The 19495-nt window shown below is 40.0% G+C and overlaps 1 protein-coding gene across 7 annotated transcripts in view; it reads right to left on the minus strand.

Annotated features, from left to right (window-relative positions):
• Positions 1-4203: 4203 nt before the first annotated feature.
• osbpl9 (oxysterol binding protein-like 9) overlaps positions 4204-19495 on the minus strand; it is a 107973-nt gene continuing 92681 nt past the window's right edge. For all 7 annotated transcript variants that reach the window (XM_055641759.1, XM_055641760.1, XM_055641757.1 and 4 more), the window contains 9 exons: positions 17645-17819; positions 13479-13563; positions 11304-11414; positions 10143-10206; positions 9886-10026; positions 9728-9806; positions 8809-8900; positions 7163-7298; positions 4204-5127 (listed from right to left, as the gene is read on the minus strand). In XM_055641759.1, coding sequence (XP_055497734.1) covers positions 5053-5127; positions 7163-7298; positions 8809-8900; positions 9728-9806; positions 9886-10026; positions 10143-10206; positions 11304-11414; positions 13479-13563; positions 17645-17819 — 958 coding nt within the window. In that variant the 3' untranslated portion in view covers positions 4204-5052. The remainder of the gene's footprint in view (positions 5128-7162; positions 7299-8808; positions 8901-9727; positions 9807-9885; positions 10027-10142; positions 10207-11303; positions 11415-13478; positions 13564-17644; positions 17820-19495) is intronic.

Below are 19495 nucleotides of genomic sequence, written 5' to 3' on the forward strand. Positions count from 1 at the left end.
TCTGTAATCAGAATAAATACAATCCACACATTTAATTCAAAATCATTTATATTTTAGAATACCGAGATGAAAAATAGATTGTACTGGGGATTTTTTGCAGGAGATGGAGGTGGTGAAAATCTTATTCATCATTTTAATCTGAGATATTGGATTGTGACTTTATAAGGGGGCTCCTTATGAATTTAAACATTCATCAGAAACAAATTTTCATTCCACCAGCTGCTTTGCTCACTGTTATCTGACAGTTGAAAGATCTGTTAGGTTTTGCATTGTGGTTCTATTTGCTGATGCCAAGGAGTGCAATTAGTTAAAGTGAAAAAAAGGTTAGAATTTCTGTGAAGAGCAATTTGGCAAAGTATCGATTCTCTAAAAATAACTGATACAGAAAATCTGTGTGGTTTTCTCATGCACTTACATAATAAAATATATTGTGTGTAGATATTAATATAAACAAACTATTGATTGGTTTAAGCAAAAAACTGCTAGTAGAATTCTGGGTCAGGTCAGCATTGGTGGCAGCAAAAGGAATGTGTGGATATCACAGAATTAAACCCTGCAATCATAGGGTGGGTTACATAGAAAGATGGCCAATATCTAGAAGTGCAGGGGTTAGGATTTTATTGTTCAGTTTCTTTTGACTTCAATTGATTATTCATGACTGAGAATATAAGCTTCTGCTGGGCACTTATATTGGAAACCCTCTTTGAAAATTTTTATTTTTCCTCCCACAAACTGTATATGAATATAGTATTAGAAAGTTTGAGCTAAGAAATCTACATTCTATTTCACAAATCACTGAAAATTTCAGTAGAATGGGAATGAACGGTCATTTATAAACTTAACTGGCCAACCTTACCGATGAGTTAATCAATAATTGATCAGCTTGAGTTTGGATAACTACAAGACACTATTTTCATGACATCAGCAAAATTAGTATTCACATTCTCATAATTAATATAGATGACAACCTGCAAGGGACCCAGCATTGCTGTTTTAAAAAACATTAAAAACATTTGAGACACACTTCTGGTCACAGGCCTCCAGTCCAAAAAACACTTTCCACCATCTACCACAAATCCAATTCTGAAACCTCTTCCTATATCCCATGCGATCTAACCGTCCAGAGAAGCCTACTGGATGGAAAATCAAAGGCCTTGCTGGTTCATGTGGACAGTATCCATGACCTTGGCCTCATCATTTTCTTAAAACTCAAGTTCAGGAGAGATAATCATTCACACACTTTCTAGATGAGTGCACCTTATCCCTCAGCATCCTCTACAGTAACTTTCCTATCATCGATGTTAGGCTTACTGGTCGATAGATCCCAGGTTTTCCTTTGCAGCCCTCCTTAAAAGAAGCACAGCATTAGCCACCTTCCAGGTCTTAAAGCACCTCTCCTTAAAAGCATTCCACTTTCCAGATGTTCCTTTGCCTGTCAACAATCTACTTTAATCAGCTTTTGCACGTTCCTGTCTGATACCATTAAAACTATCCGTACTGCAATTTAGAACTTTAAAATTGTTATGGATAAGCACAGGGGTGGTTCACAAGTTGAAGCTAATAGAACTGTGGCACACGTCTCTGACTTACTAATAGAACTGTGGCACACGTCTCTGACTTCCCACATCCAGCAGGAGGAGCATACCAGTGTCTGCCATCCATATAACAATTACAGCACGGAAACAGGCCATCTCGACCCTTCTAGTCTGTGCCGAACACGTATTCTCCCCTAGTCCCATATACCTGCGCTCAGACCATAACCCTCCATTCCTTTCTCGTCCATATAACTATCCAATTTATTTTTAAATGATAAAAACTAACCTGCCTCCACCACCTTCACTGGAAGCTCATTCCACACAGCCACCACTCTCTGATTAAAGAAGTTCCCCCTCATGTTACCCCTAAACTTCTGTCCCTTAATTCTCAAGTCATGTCCCCTTGTTTGCATCTTCCCTCCTCTCTGTGGGAAAAGCTTATCCACGTCAACTCTGTTTATCCCTCTCATCATTTTAAAGACCTCTATCAAATCCCCCCTTAACCTTCTGCGCTCCAAAGAATAAAGCCCTAACTTGTTCAACCTTTCTCTGTAACTTAGTTGCTGAAACCCAGGCAACATTCTAGTAAATCTCCTCTGTACTCTCTCTATTTTGTTGACATCCTTCCTATAATTAGGCGACCAAAATTGTACCCCATACTCCAGAATTGGCCTCACCAATGCCTTGTACAATTTTAACATTACATCCCAACTTCTATACTCAATGCTCTGATTTATAAAGGCCAGCACACCAAAAGCTTTCTTTACCACCCTATCTACATGAGATTCCACTTTCAGGGAACTGTGCACAGTTATTCCCAGATCCCTCTGTTCACCTGCATTCTTCAATTCCCTACCATTTACCATGTACGTCCTATTTTGATTTGTCCTGCCAAGATGTAGCACCTCACACTTATCAGCATTAAACTCCATCTGCCATCTTTCAGTCCACTCTTCCAACTGGCATAAATCTCTCTGTAGACTTTGAAAATCTACTTCATTATCCACAACCCCTCCTATCTTAGTATCATCTGCGTACTTACTAATCCAATTTACCACACCATCATCCAGATCATTGATGTACATGATAAACAACAGTGGACCCAACACAGATCCTTGTGGCACCCCACTAGTCACTGGCCTCCAACCTGACAAACAACCATCCACCATTACTCTCTGGCATCTCCCATTCAGCCACTGTTGAATCCATCTTGCTACTCCACCATTAATACCCAACCATTGAACCTTCTTAACCAACCTTCCATGAGGAACCTTGTCAAAGGCCTTACTGAAGTCCATATATACAACATCCACTGCTTTACCCTCATCAATTTCCCGAGTAACCTCTTCAAAAGATTCAAGAAGATTAGTCAAACATGACCTTCCAGGCACAAATCCATGTTGACTGTTCCTAATCAGACCCTGTTTATCCAGATGTTTATATATCCCTGCTGCACTAAGACCAAGCAAAAGTTGATAACAAATTGTTTACCTTATCTTGCCATCACCCCCCCCCCCCCCCCCCTCAGCCTCCATGCTGCTCTTGTGAGCCAAAGGCTCAGTACTTGCCCTCAAACATATAGAAATATGAAAAAATAGGTGCAGGAGTAGGCCATTCGGCCCTTCCAGCCAGCACCGCCATTCAATATGATCATGGCTGATCTAAAATCAGTACCCTGTTCCTGCTTTTTCCCCAAAATCCTTTGATTCCTTAAACTCTCTTGAAAACAATGCACTTGCACAAACACGACCTCTCCCAAAACTATTGCTCTGCTGGTGCCCGCCTTCCTTTTATACACCACCAAGAGCAATTATTTTGAGATGCTAATTATGACAGCACATCCACATACTTGGAGAGGGAGCATAAGAAAAATTGTACATTATGCCAAATGCTACTAATTCTTCCTATTTTAAATGAATAATCACATACAAATTGATCTCAACTGTTCTAATGAAACTAGAGAAATACTGATTTGGGATTTGCTTCCACGAGCTAATAATTATTACCTTGTTGTTCTTGAGGATGCGGTGATAAGTCATTTGCTGCAGTCTAAATATAATATCTCCAGAGCAATACAGAAGATGTCAAAAATTCTGAAAATTAAAAGGCATGTAAAACCTATGATGCTCTTTCCGAGCATCTTGCCTTTGTGGTAATAATTTTTGTGATAGTTAGTTTTAAGAGACCACCAAAATCTAAAATTTAAACAAATTGCTGATAGTTAGAGATAACTATGATCAGATAACCTTTACTCTAGCTCTAGGAGGGCACTTTAAAGCTTTTGGAATTGAAACGTGTGAAATTAACCATTTCTTTAAAACTGAGAACAGTCAAGAATCTGTATTTGCACATTAACAAAGAAACATTAATTTTGGCCATCTAGGTTTAGCCAGTGAAGTGTATTTTGCCAAAACCATAAAACGGTGAGGCTAAAATATCAACAAGTAGAAAATAGGGATCCAAATATATAATAATGAGCTAACAAATATTTTACATTTTCAAATTGTTGACATTAAAAATCAAAGTTTTCAGATTAATTTTAATCAACTAACACATTATACTTTCCCTTGCCCTACACCCAAAAACAAGTTTTTCTTTAACAGTTCAACAGTACAGGTAGCGCAGTACAAATTTACTTATGCAAATTCATGATGAGCACTGCAAGATGTATATTATGAAGGTTTATTATGTTGTTACAATAAACAGAATGAAAACTAGCTGCAATCATTCATTCTTGGAATAAAATTATATACAGATTTCAATCAAATGTAACACTCTGAAATTAATAAGAAGGCCTCAAAGTGTGTTTAATTATAAAGCAGTCATTGGCTTCATTTTATATCTGCTATCTATAAACATTTATTCCAGTTCACTAATAAACACACCATATTAATGAAATTCTCCATATATATATATATTTATATACTATATATATGTACACATATCAATGAAAAGAGGTTCAAGCAATAATGAATCATTCTAGGAGAGCCCTACATTTGTAAACAAAGGACCTAAAAACACAAATACATGAAAGTGATACATTTGTTATATCTGTAAATGACATTACAGACAGACTGTACAATAGGTTGTACAGATATCCAAGATCTATTTCTCGGGCTGTGTTTTTGAAATTTTCAGAGATTACACAAATTTGGCAGATGAAATTGTATACTTGGAGAATCGCAACAAAAATTATAAATTTCTGATGTGGAGCAAACATTCCAAGTCATTGTACAGCACTAAAAAGGAAGAACACTTTCACAACTCTTGCAGGATGTTAATTGTTCAACCACATCTTTTTGAAGTCCAATTTCCCTGAGAAACGAACCACTTTAAATTTACCGGATGAAATCTAAACAATGCATTTCTTAAATGAATGCATTTAAGTAACCACAAAGTAATAGTGTTTTATTGAATATTATGAATCTTGATACAAAATTTTCTGTTAGGCAAAAGAAAGTATTTTTCAATTGTAGGCTTTAAATGTGTTCAGTTCAGTCATTTTTGAAGCATTATCTTAATATTTATTGCCACCCAACCTCTTCAGCAGTGGATAATCGTATATCCAGCATTCTCCATCTTCGTGGAACACCTGGAGGTAAGAGATCAAATGTAATTTCCATCATAATTAGAAAAATACATTAAAAATTACCCAATAAGAGTGGTACAGTTCATATAGCCACTTCCTCACAGCTCATGGTTCAAGTTCCTGCCTTTTTGTGTTGTATGTGTGGAGTTTGTACATTCTCCCTATGATTATGTAGGTTTTTACTGGTGCTCCAATTGTCTCCCACATCTCAAAAACGGGATGTATATATTGCCCCAAATGCACAGGTTAGTGATAGAATAAGAACATTGGCGTGTCAGAAGAATAAAATGGTTAGGGATTAGTATAAATGGATGTTTGACAGTTGCCGTGGACTTGACAGGCTGAAGGGAGTATTTTTGTGCAAATTGAAATCTTATGGTGCCACTAATTATAACTGTTGTCATCTCCTCGACATTAGGGAAATGAAAGACTGGAATAGAACTCATACATTTAGTTGCAAAGCTATATAGTGTACAGGAGAGAGAACACCTGGTCGAGTGGTGCTGTAACAACAACCTCTTGCTCAACATCAGCAAGACCAAGGAACTCATTTACTTCAGTAATGGGAAGTCGGGAGACCAGGTGCCAGTTTTTGTTAAGGGGCTGGCGATAATGTAACCACAATGAAGGCTTGCAAACTCCTCTAATTTTAGAAGCATGTTGTTGAATACTCAAATAAACCTCCGCAGTGTAGAAAGCATCCTGGTTGCATCATGGTCTGGTATGGCAATTCCAATGTACAGGCACACAAGAAGCTGCAGGGCAGTGGACTCAGCCTGGACCATCCCCATCACTGAATGCATCTACACAGGTGCTGCCTCATAAAGGCGGCATCTAGTATCAGGAATTCCCACCATCTGGGCCATACCCTCATTTTACCACGACTGTTGGGCAGGAGGTAGTGGTAGTGGGCGATAGTGGAAGCCTGAAGTTTCACCGCATCAGGTTCTGGGGCATCCACTTTCCTGCAACTATTAGCCACTTGAGCTGACCTGCCCAATCCTAATTTGACCTCAGCAAAGGAACACTATTGCCCACTAGCACTACATTGCATTAGGATGGATTTATTTTCTAATTTTTTTTTGTGCTAAGGTCCAGCTTATTTTTTATAATAGACTTTTTCATTTTGCTGGGTTGGATAATTTGTGTATAATTTATATGCTCGTGTATTGTCAGAGTCTGCTACTGCATGCAAGATTTTTATTATACCGGTACCTCATTTTCAGAGTTGGCACAATACAGCCTTCAGGATACAACAAATTATCATCAGACATTCTGGTCTTGCTTCTTTCAGTTATTTCCTCTCGTTCTTACGGTATTTAAGATTTCATCTTCCACCTCCCGGTTTATACCTCCTCCAGACATCTTTTTCACCAGCCCTTACCAGCTGTAATTCTGAGATGCTCTTTAAGCAACACCATCACCCATTACATAAGATAATCTCTCCTCGTCTCCAACCCATCAAAAACCATCTCTAATTTCCATCCACCCCTGTTCACTTTCTCTGCAATTTAAAACGTTGAACAGCTCTGGACCTGGAATGTTTCTCCAAAGATGCTACCAAGGCCTGCTGAACATTTACAGCATTGTTTCTTCAGATTGATAATCGGCAGCATTTTGCCTTTAGATTTGCAAACCCATGTTCTTCCCAATGTTAGTTAATGTTCGATTATTGCGAGTAAACGTTTGCCTACCATGAACAGTAGTTTGGCTGATTTAAATAGATTTAAAAAATAGGATGTGCCATTTGAAACTTCCAGTCCTCTACTGATTATCCCAGGATGGAAAAATTAGGCCACTGTTGCAATTTCCACCTTCTCTTTCCTCAACAAATTGCAGTGTTTCTCATTTGCACTGTCTCCACCTTTACCAACAATATTAACTGCACACTCGTCTTTATGGAATTTAATGGACACGCCCTGTGTCTCCCTTTCAAGGGAGATGCTAAAAATGCATTTCGTTGTCTCTGTACTGTACACTGACAATGACAATAAATTGAATCATTTCATTTTTTTTCATTTCATCAGAAACAACATACCCGTGTCTCCCATTGAACTTCATTCTCTTTTCTCTCCCTTGCTTCAGCTCTTTGTCTTTCTTCAAGTCTGTGCTTTGCCTCCGTGGCAGCATCAATATCCTTTATTTTTAAGTTGTGTGTTACGTCCTTCCAAAGTCTGTATGAAACCACAAATGAAATTCTTATTCTTCCCTGATGTTATTTGACAAGCTATCAACACTAAGAAATCATTTCATGATAGACACTTTACAAAGATATAAAATATTTATTCCATTTACAAAGTGTTTTCACTGGAGAAGTGGGTGTTAAAAAGAGAGCACAAAGTGGCAAGACTGATTTTGAAGCTAAAATTCTTAAGAAATTCACTCTCATTATTAAAATTAATTGAATACATGCAGCGAAGAGAGCAGAAAATGATAATGAAAACAGGTAGATTTTTGCGAAATCTTAGTGAGTGTGCAAGGTCTGAGTTACATGTACCAAACCCTTTGTGCCCACAGCCATCGGTTCTGTTGCAAGAACACATGTAAATAAAACAACAGGCAAACTCTTGCTCATCTTGCCATATTTAGACGCATTACATGAAAACAATTAGGGTCATTTCTCGGTATACCACATTGTTAATCATCATGGCCATATTTTATTCTCCCACTAATATGAATTAGGTTTAGGTTTATTATTGTCACGTGTATTGAGGTACAGTGAACAGCTCTGTTTTGCATACTATCCAATCAGGTCAAATAATACTATATATAAAAATAAATCAAGTTAAACTCAATTACAACAGATAGAGCAAAGGGGAAGATACAGGCTGCAATTTCCATTTGAGTAATTTTTATTCTTTAAGAGAAATCTAATGCTTCACTTAGGCATTGAAGGCATTAAAACAAGGTGCATACAGGTGCAGAAAGCACTCATGTTCATAACTTTAAAATAAATCATCTAGAGCTCTTGAAATGGATGTAAATAGCCATATAACATATAACCATATAACAATTACAGCACGGAAACAGGCCATCTCGACCCTTCTAGTCCGTGCCGAACACATAATCTCCCCTAGTCCCATATACCTGCGCTCAGACCATAACCCTCCATTCCCTTCCCATCCATATAACTATCCAATTTCTTTTTAAATGATAAAAACGAACCTGCCTCCACCACCTTCACTGGAAGCTCATTCCACACAGCTACCACTCTCTGAGTAAAGAAGTTCCCCCTCATGTTACCCCTAAACTTCAGTCCCTTAATTCTCATGTCATGTCCCCTTGTTTGAATCTTCCCTACTCTCAGTGGGAAAAGCTTTTCCACGTCAACTCTGTCTATCCCTCTCATCATTTTAAAAACCTCTATCAAGTCCCCCCTTAACCTTCTGCGCTCCAAAGAATAAAGCCCTAACTTGTTCAACCTTTCTCTGTAACTTAGTTGCTGAAACCCAGGCAACATTCTAGTAAATCTCCTCTGTACTCTCTCTATTTAGGGAAATGTAGGGAAATGCATTTAATTGGTGAAAATTGAGATGTCTCGAAGCCATCTAGTACAATGAGCTTTCAGTGTACTCCAATAAATGTATATTATTCATTATAGAAAGCGAGTACAATTGTCACCCCACTCCTTCTATCTCTTTTAAATTCACATTTATTTGGAATACAAAGATTACAGATCATTACCTTCTAGATTCAAAGTCATCTTGATCTTCCAGTTTTCTCACTTTCTTTTTGATAATGGGCAATTTCTTTGTATCCACAAATATGCTGCCCTCCTTCATTAGAAACGCATGTCAATATTAGCTAAGCCATGAAGACATTATAACCACATTTACTGTCAGATGTTAATTTTATAATCATAAAACAGTGTAATTGCACACTATACTTTCTTTTACTATCAGATTCCAGGCACAATTCAAAAATCTCCTCACATAGAGACCCCCAGCAATACTTTCCTTGTACTTTAACTTGCCACTCATATGGGACCGGCCTGATGCCACAGGTGTCCATCTAAATATGGCAGGCGTATCTTAAAAAGGTTATAATGACTTTATACAAATTTATAATTAACATCTCAATAACATTGAATTCCAACAATGCTAATAATAATTAAGTTATCTTAACTACCTAGTGAAATCAGCCAAAGGATTGTTAACAAACTGAACAATATCTTCAGTTTTTATGAGAAACATCAAGATAGCACAATTGAATTGAAAATGTATAAAAATTAATCAAAATTTGAAAAAACCTGCAAGCTGGGTATCAAAAATGAAAACACAATGCTGGAGATATTCAGCAGGGCAGCACAGTGGTGCAGATAATAGAACTGTTATTTGCTCCAGCAAAATTGGTTCAGTACTTGCTTGCCACCAGTTCTGTCAGCGTGGAGTTTGCATGTATTTCTAGTGGTCTTCCCCAGGTGAGCCAGTTTTTTCCAAGATCCCCAAGTCATATGGGTGGCAGATTCAGTTGATCGAAATGAGGGTTGAATGAGATGGCATTAGTGCAGCACTAGTGTAACTGGGTGCTTGAAGGTTGGCATGGATGCATTGTTGGCATGTCAGACAGCATTATACACACACAGAGAGTTAACAAAACTTACCCCAGTACTCCATTTAGCATACATCACTCCATTCCACTCCCCTTCAATTGAGGTGAAGGACTTCTTGTCATTTGGAGAACTGAAATAGCAAAATAAATTAATCGGTATTTTCATATAGGTAATGAAAAATGGCAATAAAATATGTAATATAAACCTACAAGATTTCTGCAGTTACTCTGTGTTTTTTGCCTCCATAGAATGGCTTGGTATGAAATATAATGCTGGCATTGTATCCTGTTTTTGCGCAGGTTATGCTGCATTCGCCTCCTAGTTCCACCCATGGAACTGTTAGAATTGACCTGAGAAGTAAATGAATCATAACATTTAGCATGTCTTTCGAATAATAAGCTTCTCTTAATACATACTGATTGACAATATGGAAATGGTAAGTGACACTGTATTAGACAATACTTGCCTTCCATAACCATTTGGAAAAGTGAGAATATAATGCTCATCATAATCGAGCAAAGAGACGCATCCTGTCAAAATACAAGAAACAGACAAATGGTGAATTAGAATTTGTAAGTGGTCATGGTGAGGAAACTATTATCAGATAATTAAAACATAAATAAATATAAAATAAATTAACCCCACTGACTTTTCTTTACCGTAATATGCTCAAATGAACAAATGCAAAAAAAGCAGGCATTAAATTGTACAAAGTGAAACAGGAACGTTCAACATAAATCAGGCAAGTATGACCAGCAGGTGAAAATGAATTGAGTTAAAAACGTCCAAATTCTGACATTTAGAGTAAGCTCGATTTAAACTAGCCAGTTAAAAGGAACTAAACAGTTTGTTTTTCAAAAAATTTGAATTTGAGAGTAAGTTGAGCTATATTTGTGAAGGTTACAATGAAAAATAATCCTGTATTTTTAAGAATAAATGAATAAGAGTACTATTTCCCAAACAGTTCAAGGATAAACTCATTAGTCCCAACCCAACCTGGATCCAGGGTCAGTGTCAAATCTGCATCAGCTTTTACAAATCAGCCTTGGTTATCAATGTTCTACAATTGGCCTCCTTCAGAGAGTGAAGGGCCTGTCCCACTTATGCAAATTTTTTGGCGACTTGCTGGCACCTGTCATAGTCGCAACAGGTTGCCGAAAAATTTCTAAGCGTTGAAAATCCATTGGCGACCAGAAAAAGGTCAGACTCTGGGCCACTACTCACGACCATACTGGCGTCACCCCGCGACATTTTGAACATTTTCGGTGACCTGTTGCGGCTACAACGGGTGCCGGCAAGTCACCGAAAACATCGCGTAAGTGGGTCAGGCCCTTGAGGTCTTCCAGGGGTATCATGTATGATTACCTCCACTGCAAATATGGCAGTAATGAAACTACAGCCCAATTGTTATATCAATTGTCGTTAGAGATTCCAGTGTATTAGACTGTTCAACAAATAAGGGAGTAAGACTCCTGTCCAATGCATCATTAACAAAAATCATTAGCAGAGGAGAGCGGGGAGAAAAATGTATAGAACATAAACTTAAATGCAGTAAATAGTGCTAGTGGCTTATTGCAATGGAAATATAGAATGTTAGTGCAGGAGGACATTTGTGAAATAAACTCACCTTGTCCTATGTTATGCACTCCTATAGACATTCCAAGAAACTTGGATTTAGTCCAAATGTGTGCATTGAACTGGATTTTCTTTGCGAAACACTCAGCATAAAATGCAGAAACTATAACAAAGGGGGAAAACTTTAATCAATTAATGTTCTACTAATAGAATGAAGCATTAGATACAGAAAGAAATTAAGAAGTTACAACACCAAAGCAGGCCATTAAGCACAAACTATTCAGTCTATGCTTGAATGCCTTGCAAGTAACTAGTTCCTGCTCCCATACAGCTTCCCATGTAGTTTCCTCAACCAAGAATGGACAGGATCAGTACTCCCCATTACAAATTTTAGAATACAATTCATTTTGGTACTGCCCAACATGTTACAAAGTTATGGTGAAGCAACAAACTGCTAATCCGGTACCTTGCTCAAACTATTCACAGAGAAGATTTAGACTTTAGTGATACAGTATGGAAACAGGCCCTTTGACTAACCGAGTCAGTGTTGACTTACGATCATCCCGTACATTAGCATTATCCAACACCCTAGGAACAATTTACAATTAACAGATGCCAATTAACCTACAAACCTGTGCATCTTTGGAGTGTGGGAGAAAATTGGAGCACCCTGAGCAAACCCATGCAGTCACAGGGAGAACGTACAAGCTCCTCACAGATACACCTGTAGTCAGGATCAAACCCAGGTCTATAGTCGCAACTCTATCTTTGTGCCACTGCATTGCCCCTTTTAGTTTTTAGTTTGCATAAAAAAAAGAACAAATCTTGTGAAAGTGCACTTGAGTACAATAATTTCACATGATCAGTCATGTAATCACGTGATACTCTTCAGTCATACGGCATGAAAACAGGCCCGTCAGCATGTGCCCATGCCTACCATTTACCTATCCAAATGTCTTTTAAATGTTGTCATAATTGCCTCAACTGCTTCCTCTGGGAGCTCATTCCAGAGCACCACTCTCTGTGTGGAAAAAGGTTGCCCCTCAGATTCTCATTAATGTACTTTTGTTCTTGATTACCCTACCCTGGGTAAACAACTGTGCATTCACCCTATCCATTTCCCTCATGATCTTATACACCTCTGCAAGACCACCTCTCAGCCTCCTACACTCCAAGGAATACATTATTAGCCTGCTTAACCTCTCCCTATAGCTCAGGCCCTCAAGTCCTGGCAATCTCCTTCTCTGAACCTTTTCCAGCTTAATAACATCCTATAGCAGGGTGACCTAAACTAAACACAATACTACATATGTGGTCTCACCAATGTCTTGTATAACTGTAATATAACATCCCAATTTCTATACTCAATATCCTGACTGATGAAGGCCAATGTATCGACCACCATATCTAACTAGGATGCCATTTTCAGGGCACTATGTATCAGTGTACTGAGCTCCCAGATGTGGCTTCACCAATGTCTTGTACAACCATAACATCGTCCCAATTTCCATACTCAATTCGCTGACTGATGAAGGCCAATGTACCAAATATTAGCTCAGTTTTTCTCTCACCAAAGATGCTGCCCAATTTAAACACTCTCTTTCGTCTCACATTACTGTAATTAATACGTTCTGCACCTCACGATTCCAGCTTGTTCCATTAAGTGCAATCAACTGGTTTCACCCCACGTTTTTTTCCTTCAAAACATATCAATTATTTCCATTTCAATTCTTTTTATCCTATTCTGTTTGAAAAATTATTACCGAATCTCCTGTATCACCCGATTAGGCTGTACAATCCGGATCTTAATAACCCATTGTGTGTAAAAATATTATTTGTTACTCTCTGTTTTACAATCACTGTAACTTTGTGTCCTCTACTTTACAACTCTCCTACAAGGAGAAACAAATGTCTCTGTTTAATCAAAACATTAGAAAATGCAACATCTTAACATTCCCTGCACTAAGCATTTCCAGCTTCACCTGTCTTTTCACATATCCAAAGTCCCTCATCACTGTCCTCATTGTTAAAAATGTTTCAATGTGCCCCCTGCTATTATCTTACTCGGGTCATTAAGTCTAAATAGTGGACCTTCCAAAAATAGTGAACAAAGGTAACAAAACCATCAAACAAGGAAGCGCTAGAATAGATAGAAAAATGGTCAAAAATAAAGAGATTCCATGGCACATTCAGATATCTTCTACACGATTACTGAGATTACACTGACTTGGAGGGTGATGCGACACTTGTTCTGCCACAAAGGTTACACTGTTCTGGCTGGCCTCTGGAATTGGCCCTTCCGCAACAGGTTCCTGTGGTGAAAGAAGGTTCATTTGAAAATATTTACCGAGAATGCAACGTTCCTAATGTACACAGGCAGAAATATACATTTATGAACACTGTTGTACATTATTTGAATCGTAACATTAGAAAGAATAAATCCGACTTTACATAAAACAAAAAGTTTACAGGACAGGTCCTTTGGCCCATCATGTCCATGTCAACCTTATAGCCCATCCACACCAATCCCACTTGCCCGCATTTGCCCACATTCTCCTCCGCATCCAAGCTTTTTTCCCCATGGGAAGGACTCCTCAACCCCCAGTGATGACCGGTTCTCCCGTCTCCAATGGACCCATCCTCTTGGACTCCCCCTCATGGCCATCTACCTTCTTTAGGCCTGGTCATTTTAAACTGCCGGTGGGACATCAACTGCCTCAACTTCTCCACTCCCCTTACTCACTATAACCTCTGGACCCCTGAACGTACAGCTCTCTGCTCACTCTGCAACAACCCCGATTGGGTGATCAAACCTGCCGACAAGGGAGGTGCCGTGGTAGTCTGGTGCGCTGACCTCAACCGGACTGAGGCCAGGCGCAAACTCTCAGACACCTCCTCCTACTTATCCTTGAACCATGACCCCACAGAGGAGCACCAGGCCATTATCTCAAGCACCATCACTGGCTTCATCACTTCCGGCTCCCTGCCCTCCCAAGCCTCCAACCTCATAGTTCCCCAGTCCCGCATGGCCCGATTTTATCTTCTCCTCAAAATCCACAAACCTGATTGTCCGGGCAGACCCATTGTTTCTGCTTGTTCATGTCCCACCAAACTTATTTCCACATACCTCGACTCCACCCTATCCCCCCTGGTCAAATCCCTCCCCACCTATATCCAAGACACCTCACATGCTCTTCGTCTTATTCATGACTTCCGTTTTCCAAGCCTCCATTCCTTCATCTTCACTATGGATGTCCAGTTACTCTACACCTCCATCCCCCACCAGGAGGGTCTTCGTTTCATCCCCGTCCGCAGAACCAAGCAATCTCCATCTACTAATATTCTCCTCCGTCTAGCCGAGCTGGTCCTTACCCTCAACAACCTTTCCTTTGACTCCTCCCATTTTCTTCAAATCCAATGCTCCATGGGCACGTGCATGGGCCCCATCTATGCCTGCCTCTTTGTAGGGTACATCGAACAATCCTTGTTCGAGGCGTACCATGGCCCTATCCCCGAACTCTACCTCCGCTGCATCGATGACTGCATTGGTGCTACCTCCTGCACCCATGCAGAACTCATTAACTTTATCCATTTCACCACTAATTTCCATCTGGCACTCAAATTCACCTGGACCATTTCCGACATCTCCACACCATTTCTAGATCTCACCATCCCCATCGCAGCTAACAGCCTGCTGACCGACATCTACTACAAACCCACTGACTACCATGGCTGACTGGACTACACTTCTTCCCACCCTGCTTCCTGTAAGGACTCTATCCCCCCTACTACCAATTCCTCGGTCTATGCCACATCTGGACCCAGGATGAGGTGTTCCAGACCAGGGCATTGGAGATGTCCTAACTCTTTAGGGAATGGGGGTTCCCCTCCTCTATTATAGATGAGGCTCTCACCAGGGTCTCAATGTCCCGCAGCTCCGCTCTTACTCCCCATCCCCCTACTCGTAACAAGGACCGCGTCCCCCCTTGTCCTCACCTTCCACCCTATCAGCCGTCGCATACAACATATCATCCTCCGACATTTTCACCACCACCAATGGGATCCCACCACTGGCCACATCTTCCCATTTTCTCCCCTTTCTGCTTTCCGCAGAGACCGTTCCCTCCATAACTCCTTGGTCAATTCGTCCCTTCTCACCCAAACCACACCCTCCCAGGGTACTTTCCCATGCAACTGTAGGAAATGCTACACTTGTCGCTTTACCTTCCCCCTCGATTCCATCCACGGACCCAAGCAGTCTTTCCAGATGAGGCAGAGGTTCACCTGCACCTCCTCCAACCTCATCTACTGCATCCGCTGTTCCAGGTGTCAACTTCTCTGCATCGGTGAGACCAAGCGCAGGCTTGGCAATCGCTTCGCCCAACACCTCCGCTGAGTTCGCAATAACCCACCCGATCTCCCGGTGGCTCAGCACTTCATCTCCCCCTCCCATTCTGAATCCGACCTTTCTGTCCTGGGCCTCCTCGTGTCAGAGTGAGACCCAGCGCAAATTCGAGGAACAGCACCTCATCTTTCACTTGGGTAGTTTACACCCCAGTAGTATGAACATTGACTTCGCCAATTTCAGATAGTCTTGCTTTCTCCCTCCTTCCCCTCCCTCTCCCCGGCTCTCCCACAAGCCTACTGTCTCCGCCTCTTCCTTTCTTTTTTCCCCCCCTCTCCCCCCCCCCCCCCCCCCCCCCGATATATCAGTCTGAAGAAGGGTCTGGGCCCGAAACGTCGCCTATTCCTTCTCACCATAGATGCTGCCTCACCCGCTGAGTTTCTCCAGCATTTTTGTCTACCTTCAATTTTTCCAGCATCTGCAGTTCTTTCTTAAACATTCTTCTACGCCTTGGTCATTCTAGTGCCTGTCTAAATATCTCTTAAACATAATGAATGTATCGTTCCACCACCTTCTCCAGCAGCGAGTTCCAGATATAAACTACTCATTGTGTAAAATATTTTCTCCTCAAAACCCCTTTAAAACGCCTTCCTCTCACCTTAAACCCATGCCCTCTTTATTTTGAAGCATGAAAATCTTACTAATCCAGAACTTTTCTGTGGTTATGGATGGAATTCAATACAGGGACATTCTGCTCTTAGATTCCCTCAGCATCCAATAATCTATCAGTCAATCTATGCCATAGTTTCCACAGATGTTGAGGATTATTCTAAACTTGATTGTGAATTGTTGATAGCTTATCTTGAGATGACCTTTGTTTATAGACAGCACAGCCAGGAGAAACATCATCTCTGCATTAAAAATAGAAATAGCTGGAAACTCAGCAAACTCTGACAAAGGGCATTCAACCTGAGAAGTTAATGCATTTTCCACAAACTTGTCAAATGTGTCTAGCACTTTGTTTTTAATTCAAATTTCTAGCATTTACAGGTTTTTGAATTTCAATCACTTCTGCATTACCTTATCAAACTAGTTGTTGTATGTTTCAATAAGATCACCTTTCGTTCTTCTAAAATGAAGAGAGTATAGGCCCAGGGTGCTTCATCTCTCCTGGTAGCATAAATTCTTTATCCAGGAATCAATCTGATGAATATTCATAGCACTTCTGCTATCGCAAGTATATGGTGCTTTATGCAAAGTCGAGATCTGTAGACCATGCTCCAGGTATGGTCTAATATGGGCACCATACAAGGAAACTGACATCTTTACTCCTTCCAATAAAGATCAACATGTTTGCCTACAACACTGCCTGTTGTAACTGTGCTGAATGATACAAGTAAATCCATTTCTGGGAATACAATTTAACCTCTCAACATTTTAAAAACTCTGCTTTTATTTCTTTGTACCAAAATGGATACTCACATTTTCACATTACATTTCTTCTGCTGTGCTCATTAATTCAGCCTCTCTCCGTTTCTGAAACTTCTCTACCATATTCTCATAGCCCACACTGCCACTCAGCTTATTTTCATGACCTAACTTGAATATATTACACAAGCGGTCCCCTCATCCAAAACATTGATACATTGTGAAGGGAGAAGGAGCTGCAGAATGTTTTTTTCTTCACATCGTGGATTTTCAAGAATAGCAACAGAATATTAATGACTAAAGGATACAAGCCCTTAAAAGAAAGAAGATTGAAAAGAAATAACAGAAAAGGAAATGAGGAATAAAAATGAGAAGGAAAATAACAGTAGACACAAATTTGAACCATTGATGGTTTTTGTGCAGCAGTTTTACAAGTTAGTGTTATTTTCTCATTATTAAGTTTACCTTCCTAATCATTCAATGTGGTGCACTGATTATGGATGAAAGATCAACATCACAACAATCAAAAGGTAACAATGACTAGAAAGTTATTATTGCACCAAACCAAAACAGAGCAACGTGAATTGTTAAAAAGACAATTATTAGAAAAAGCAACTCACTGTATTTTCTTCAGTTTCAATCTCAGGCACTATCCAATGGCATCTGAAGATCTCTCCAAGAATAGGGTTATATGGTTTCTTGGCTACAGATCCTTTGCGACCAGCATGAAAGGCTGAGAGGTACCATTTGACGACCTGCACCATTCGGTCCCTTGGGTCAATTTGGTCTACAATACTTTATAAGAAATGTATTTCAGTATATTTATTCAAACTGCAGATGAACAAACACATACTAGAGCAATGTAGGAACAAAATGACAATGCTGTCTTTAGCTCCCAGACCAATGCACTGCTGTGCATAAAAGTAAATAGTCACACAATATGCCCTCTTTAATTTTGACAGAGAAGTAGCACGTAATTTAGATAGGACAAGTAGAGAGAAGCTGATCCTATTCGCAGGTGATTTAAGGATTGGGGGGCTCAGACAGGCAATGATATAAAACACTGCTGGAAGAACTCAGTGGGTCAAGCAACATCTCATCTCTTTACACAAACTATCCCTCCTATACAATCTCAGCCCTGATTCAGGGTCTTGATTTGGCTCATTTGACCCTAAATGTTGACTATCCCTTTGCCTCCACAAATGTTGCTTAACCTGCTGAGTTCCGGCAGCAATTTGTATTTTGCTCCAGATTACTGCAACTAGTCTCACGTCAACATTATGTCTATACTATTTTCCATCCTGAAGTGCAATAATGTACATTGCAAGAGAAAATTGTTTACAATCATCTGATTCTGTTTTTAATGACAGTTTTCAACTTTATCACTTAAAAACTCATGAGTATTACCTTCACAAAGATGTAATGCAGATTAGACAATAGACAATAAGTGCAGAAGTATGCCATTCGGCCCTTCGAGCCAGCACCACCATTCATATAACCATATAACAATTACAGCACGGAAACAGGCCATCTCAGCCCCACAAGTCCGTGCCGAACAACTTTTTTCCCCTTAGTCCCACCTGCCTGCACTCGTACCATAACCCTCCATTCCCTTCTCATCCATATGCCTATCCAATTTATTTTTAAATGATACCAACGAACCTGCCTCCACCACTTCCACTGGAAGCTCATTCCACACCACTACCACTCTCTCTGAGTAAAGTTCCCCCTCATGTTACCCCTAAACTTCTGTCCCTTCATTCTGAAGTCATGTCCTCTTGTTTGAATCTTCCCTATTCTCAAAGGGAAAAGCTTCCCCACATCAACTCTGTCTATCCCTCTCATCATTTTAAAGACCTCTATCAAGTCGCCCCTTAACCTTCTGCGCTCCAGAGAATAAAGACCTAACTTATTCAACCTATCTCTGTAACTTAGTTGTTGAAACCCAGGCAACATTCTAGTAAATCTCCTCTGTACTCTCTCTATTTTGTTGACATCCTTCCTATAATTGGGCGACCATTCACTGTGATCATGGCTGATCATCCATATTCAGTACCCCGTTCCTGCTTTCTCACCATATCCCCTGACTCTGCTATCTTTAAGAGCTCCATCTAACTCTTTCTTGAAAGCATCCAGAGAATTGGCCTCCACTGCCTTCTGAGGCAGAGAATTCCACAGATTCACAACTCTTTGTGTGAAAAAGTTTTTCCTCATCTCTTTTCTAAATGGCCTACAAAATTGTGGCCCCTGGTTCTGGATTCCCCCAACATCGGGAACATTTTTTCTGCCTCTAGTGTGTCCAATTCCTTAATAATTTTATATGTTTCAGTAAGATCCCCTCTCATCCTTCCAAGTATACAAAAGTATACTCCTTCCAGAGTATACAAGCCCAGCCGCTCCATTCTATCAACATATGAGAGTCCCGCCATCCCAGGAATTAACCTTGTGAACCAACGTTGCACTCCCTCAAT

This window comes from Leucoraja erinacea, chromosome 10 (assembly GCF_028641065.1).
Source record: "Leucoraja erinacea ecotype New England chromosome 10, Leri_hhj_1, whole genome shotgun sequence".
NCBI lineage: Eukaryota > Metazoa > Chordata > Chondrichthyes > Rajiformes > Rajidae > Leucoraja > Leucoraja erinaceus.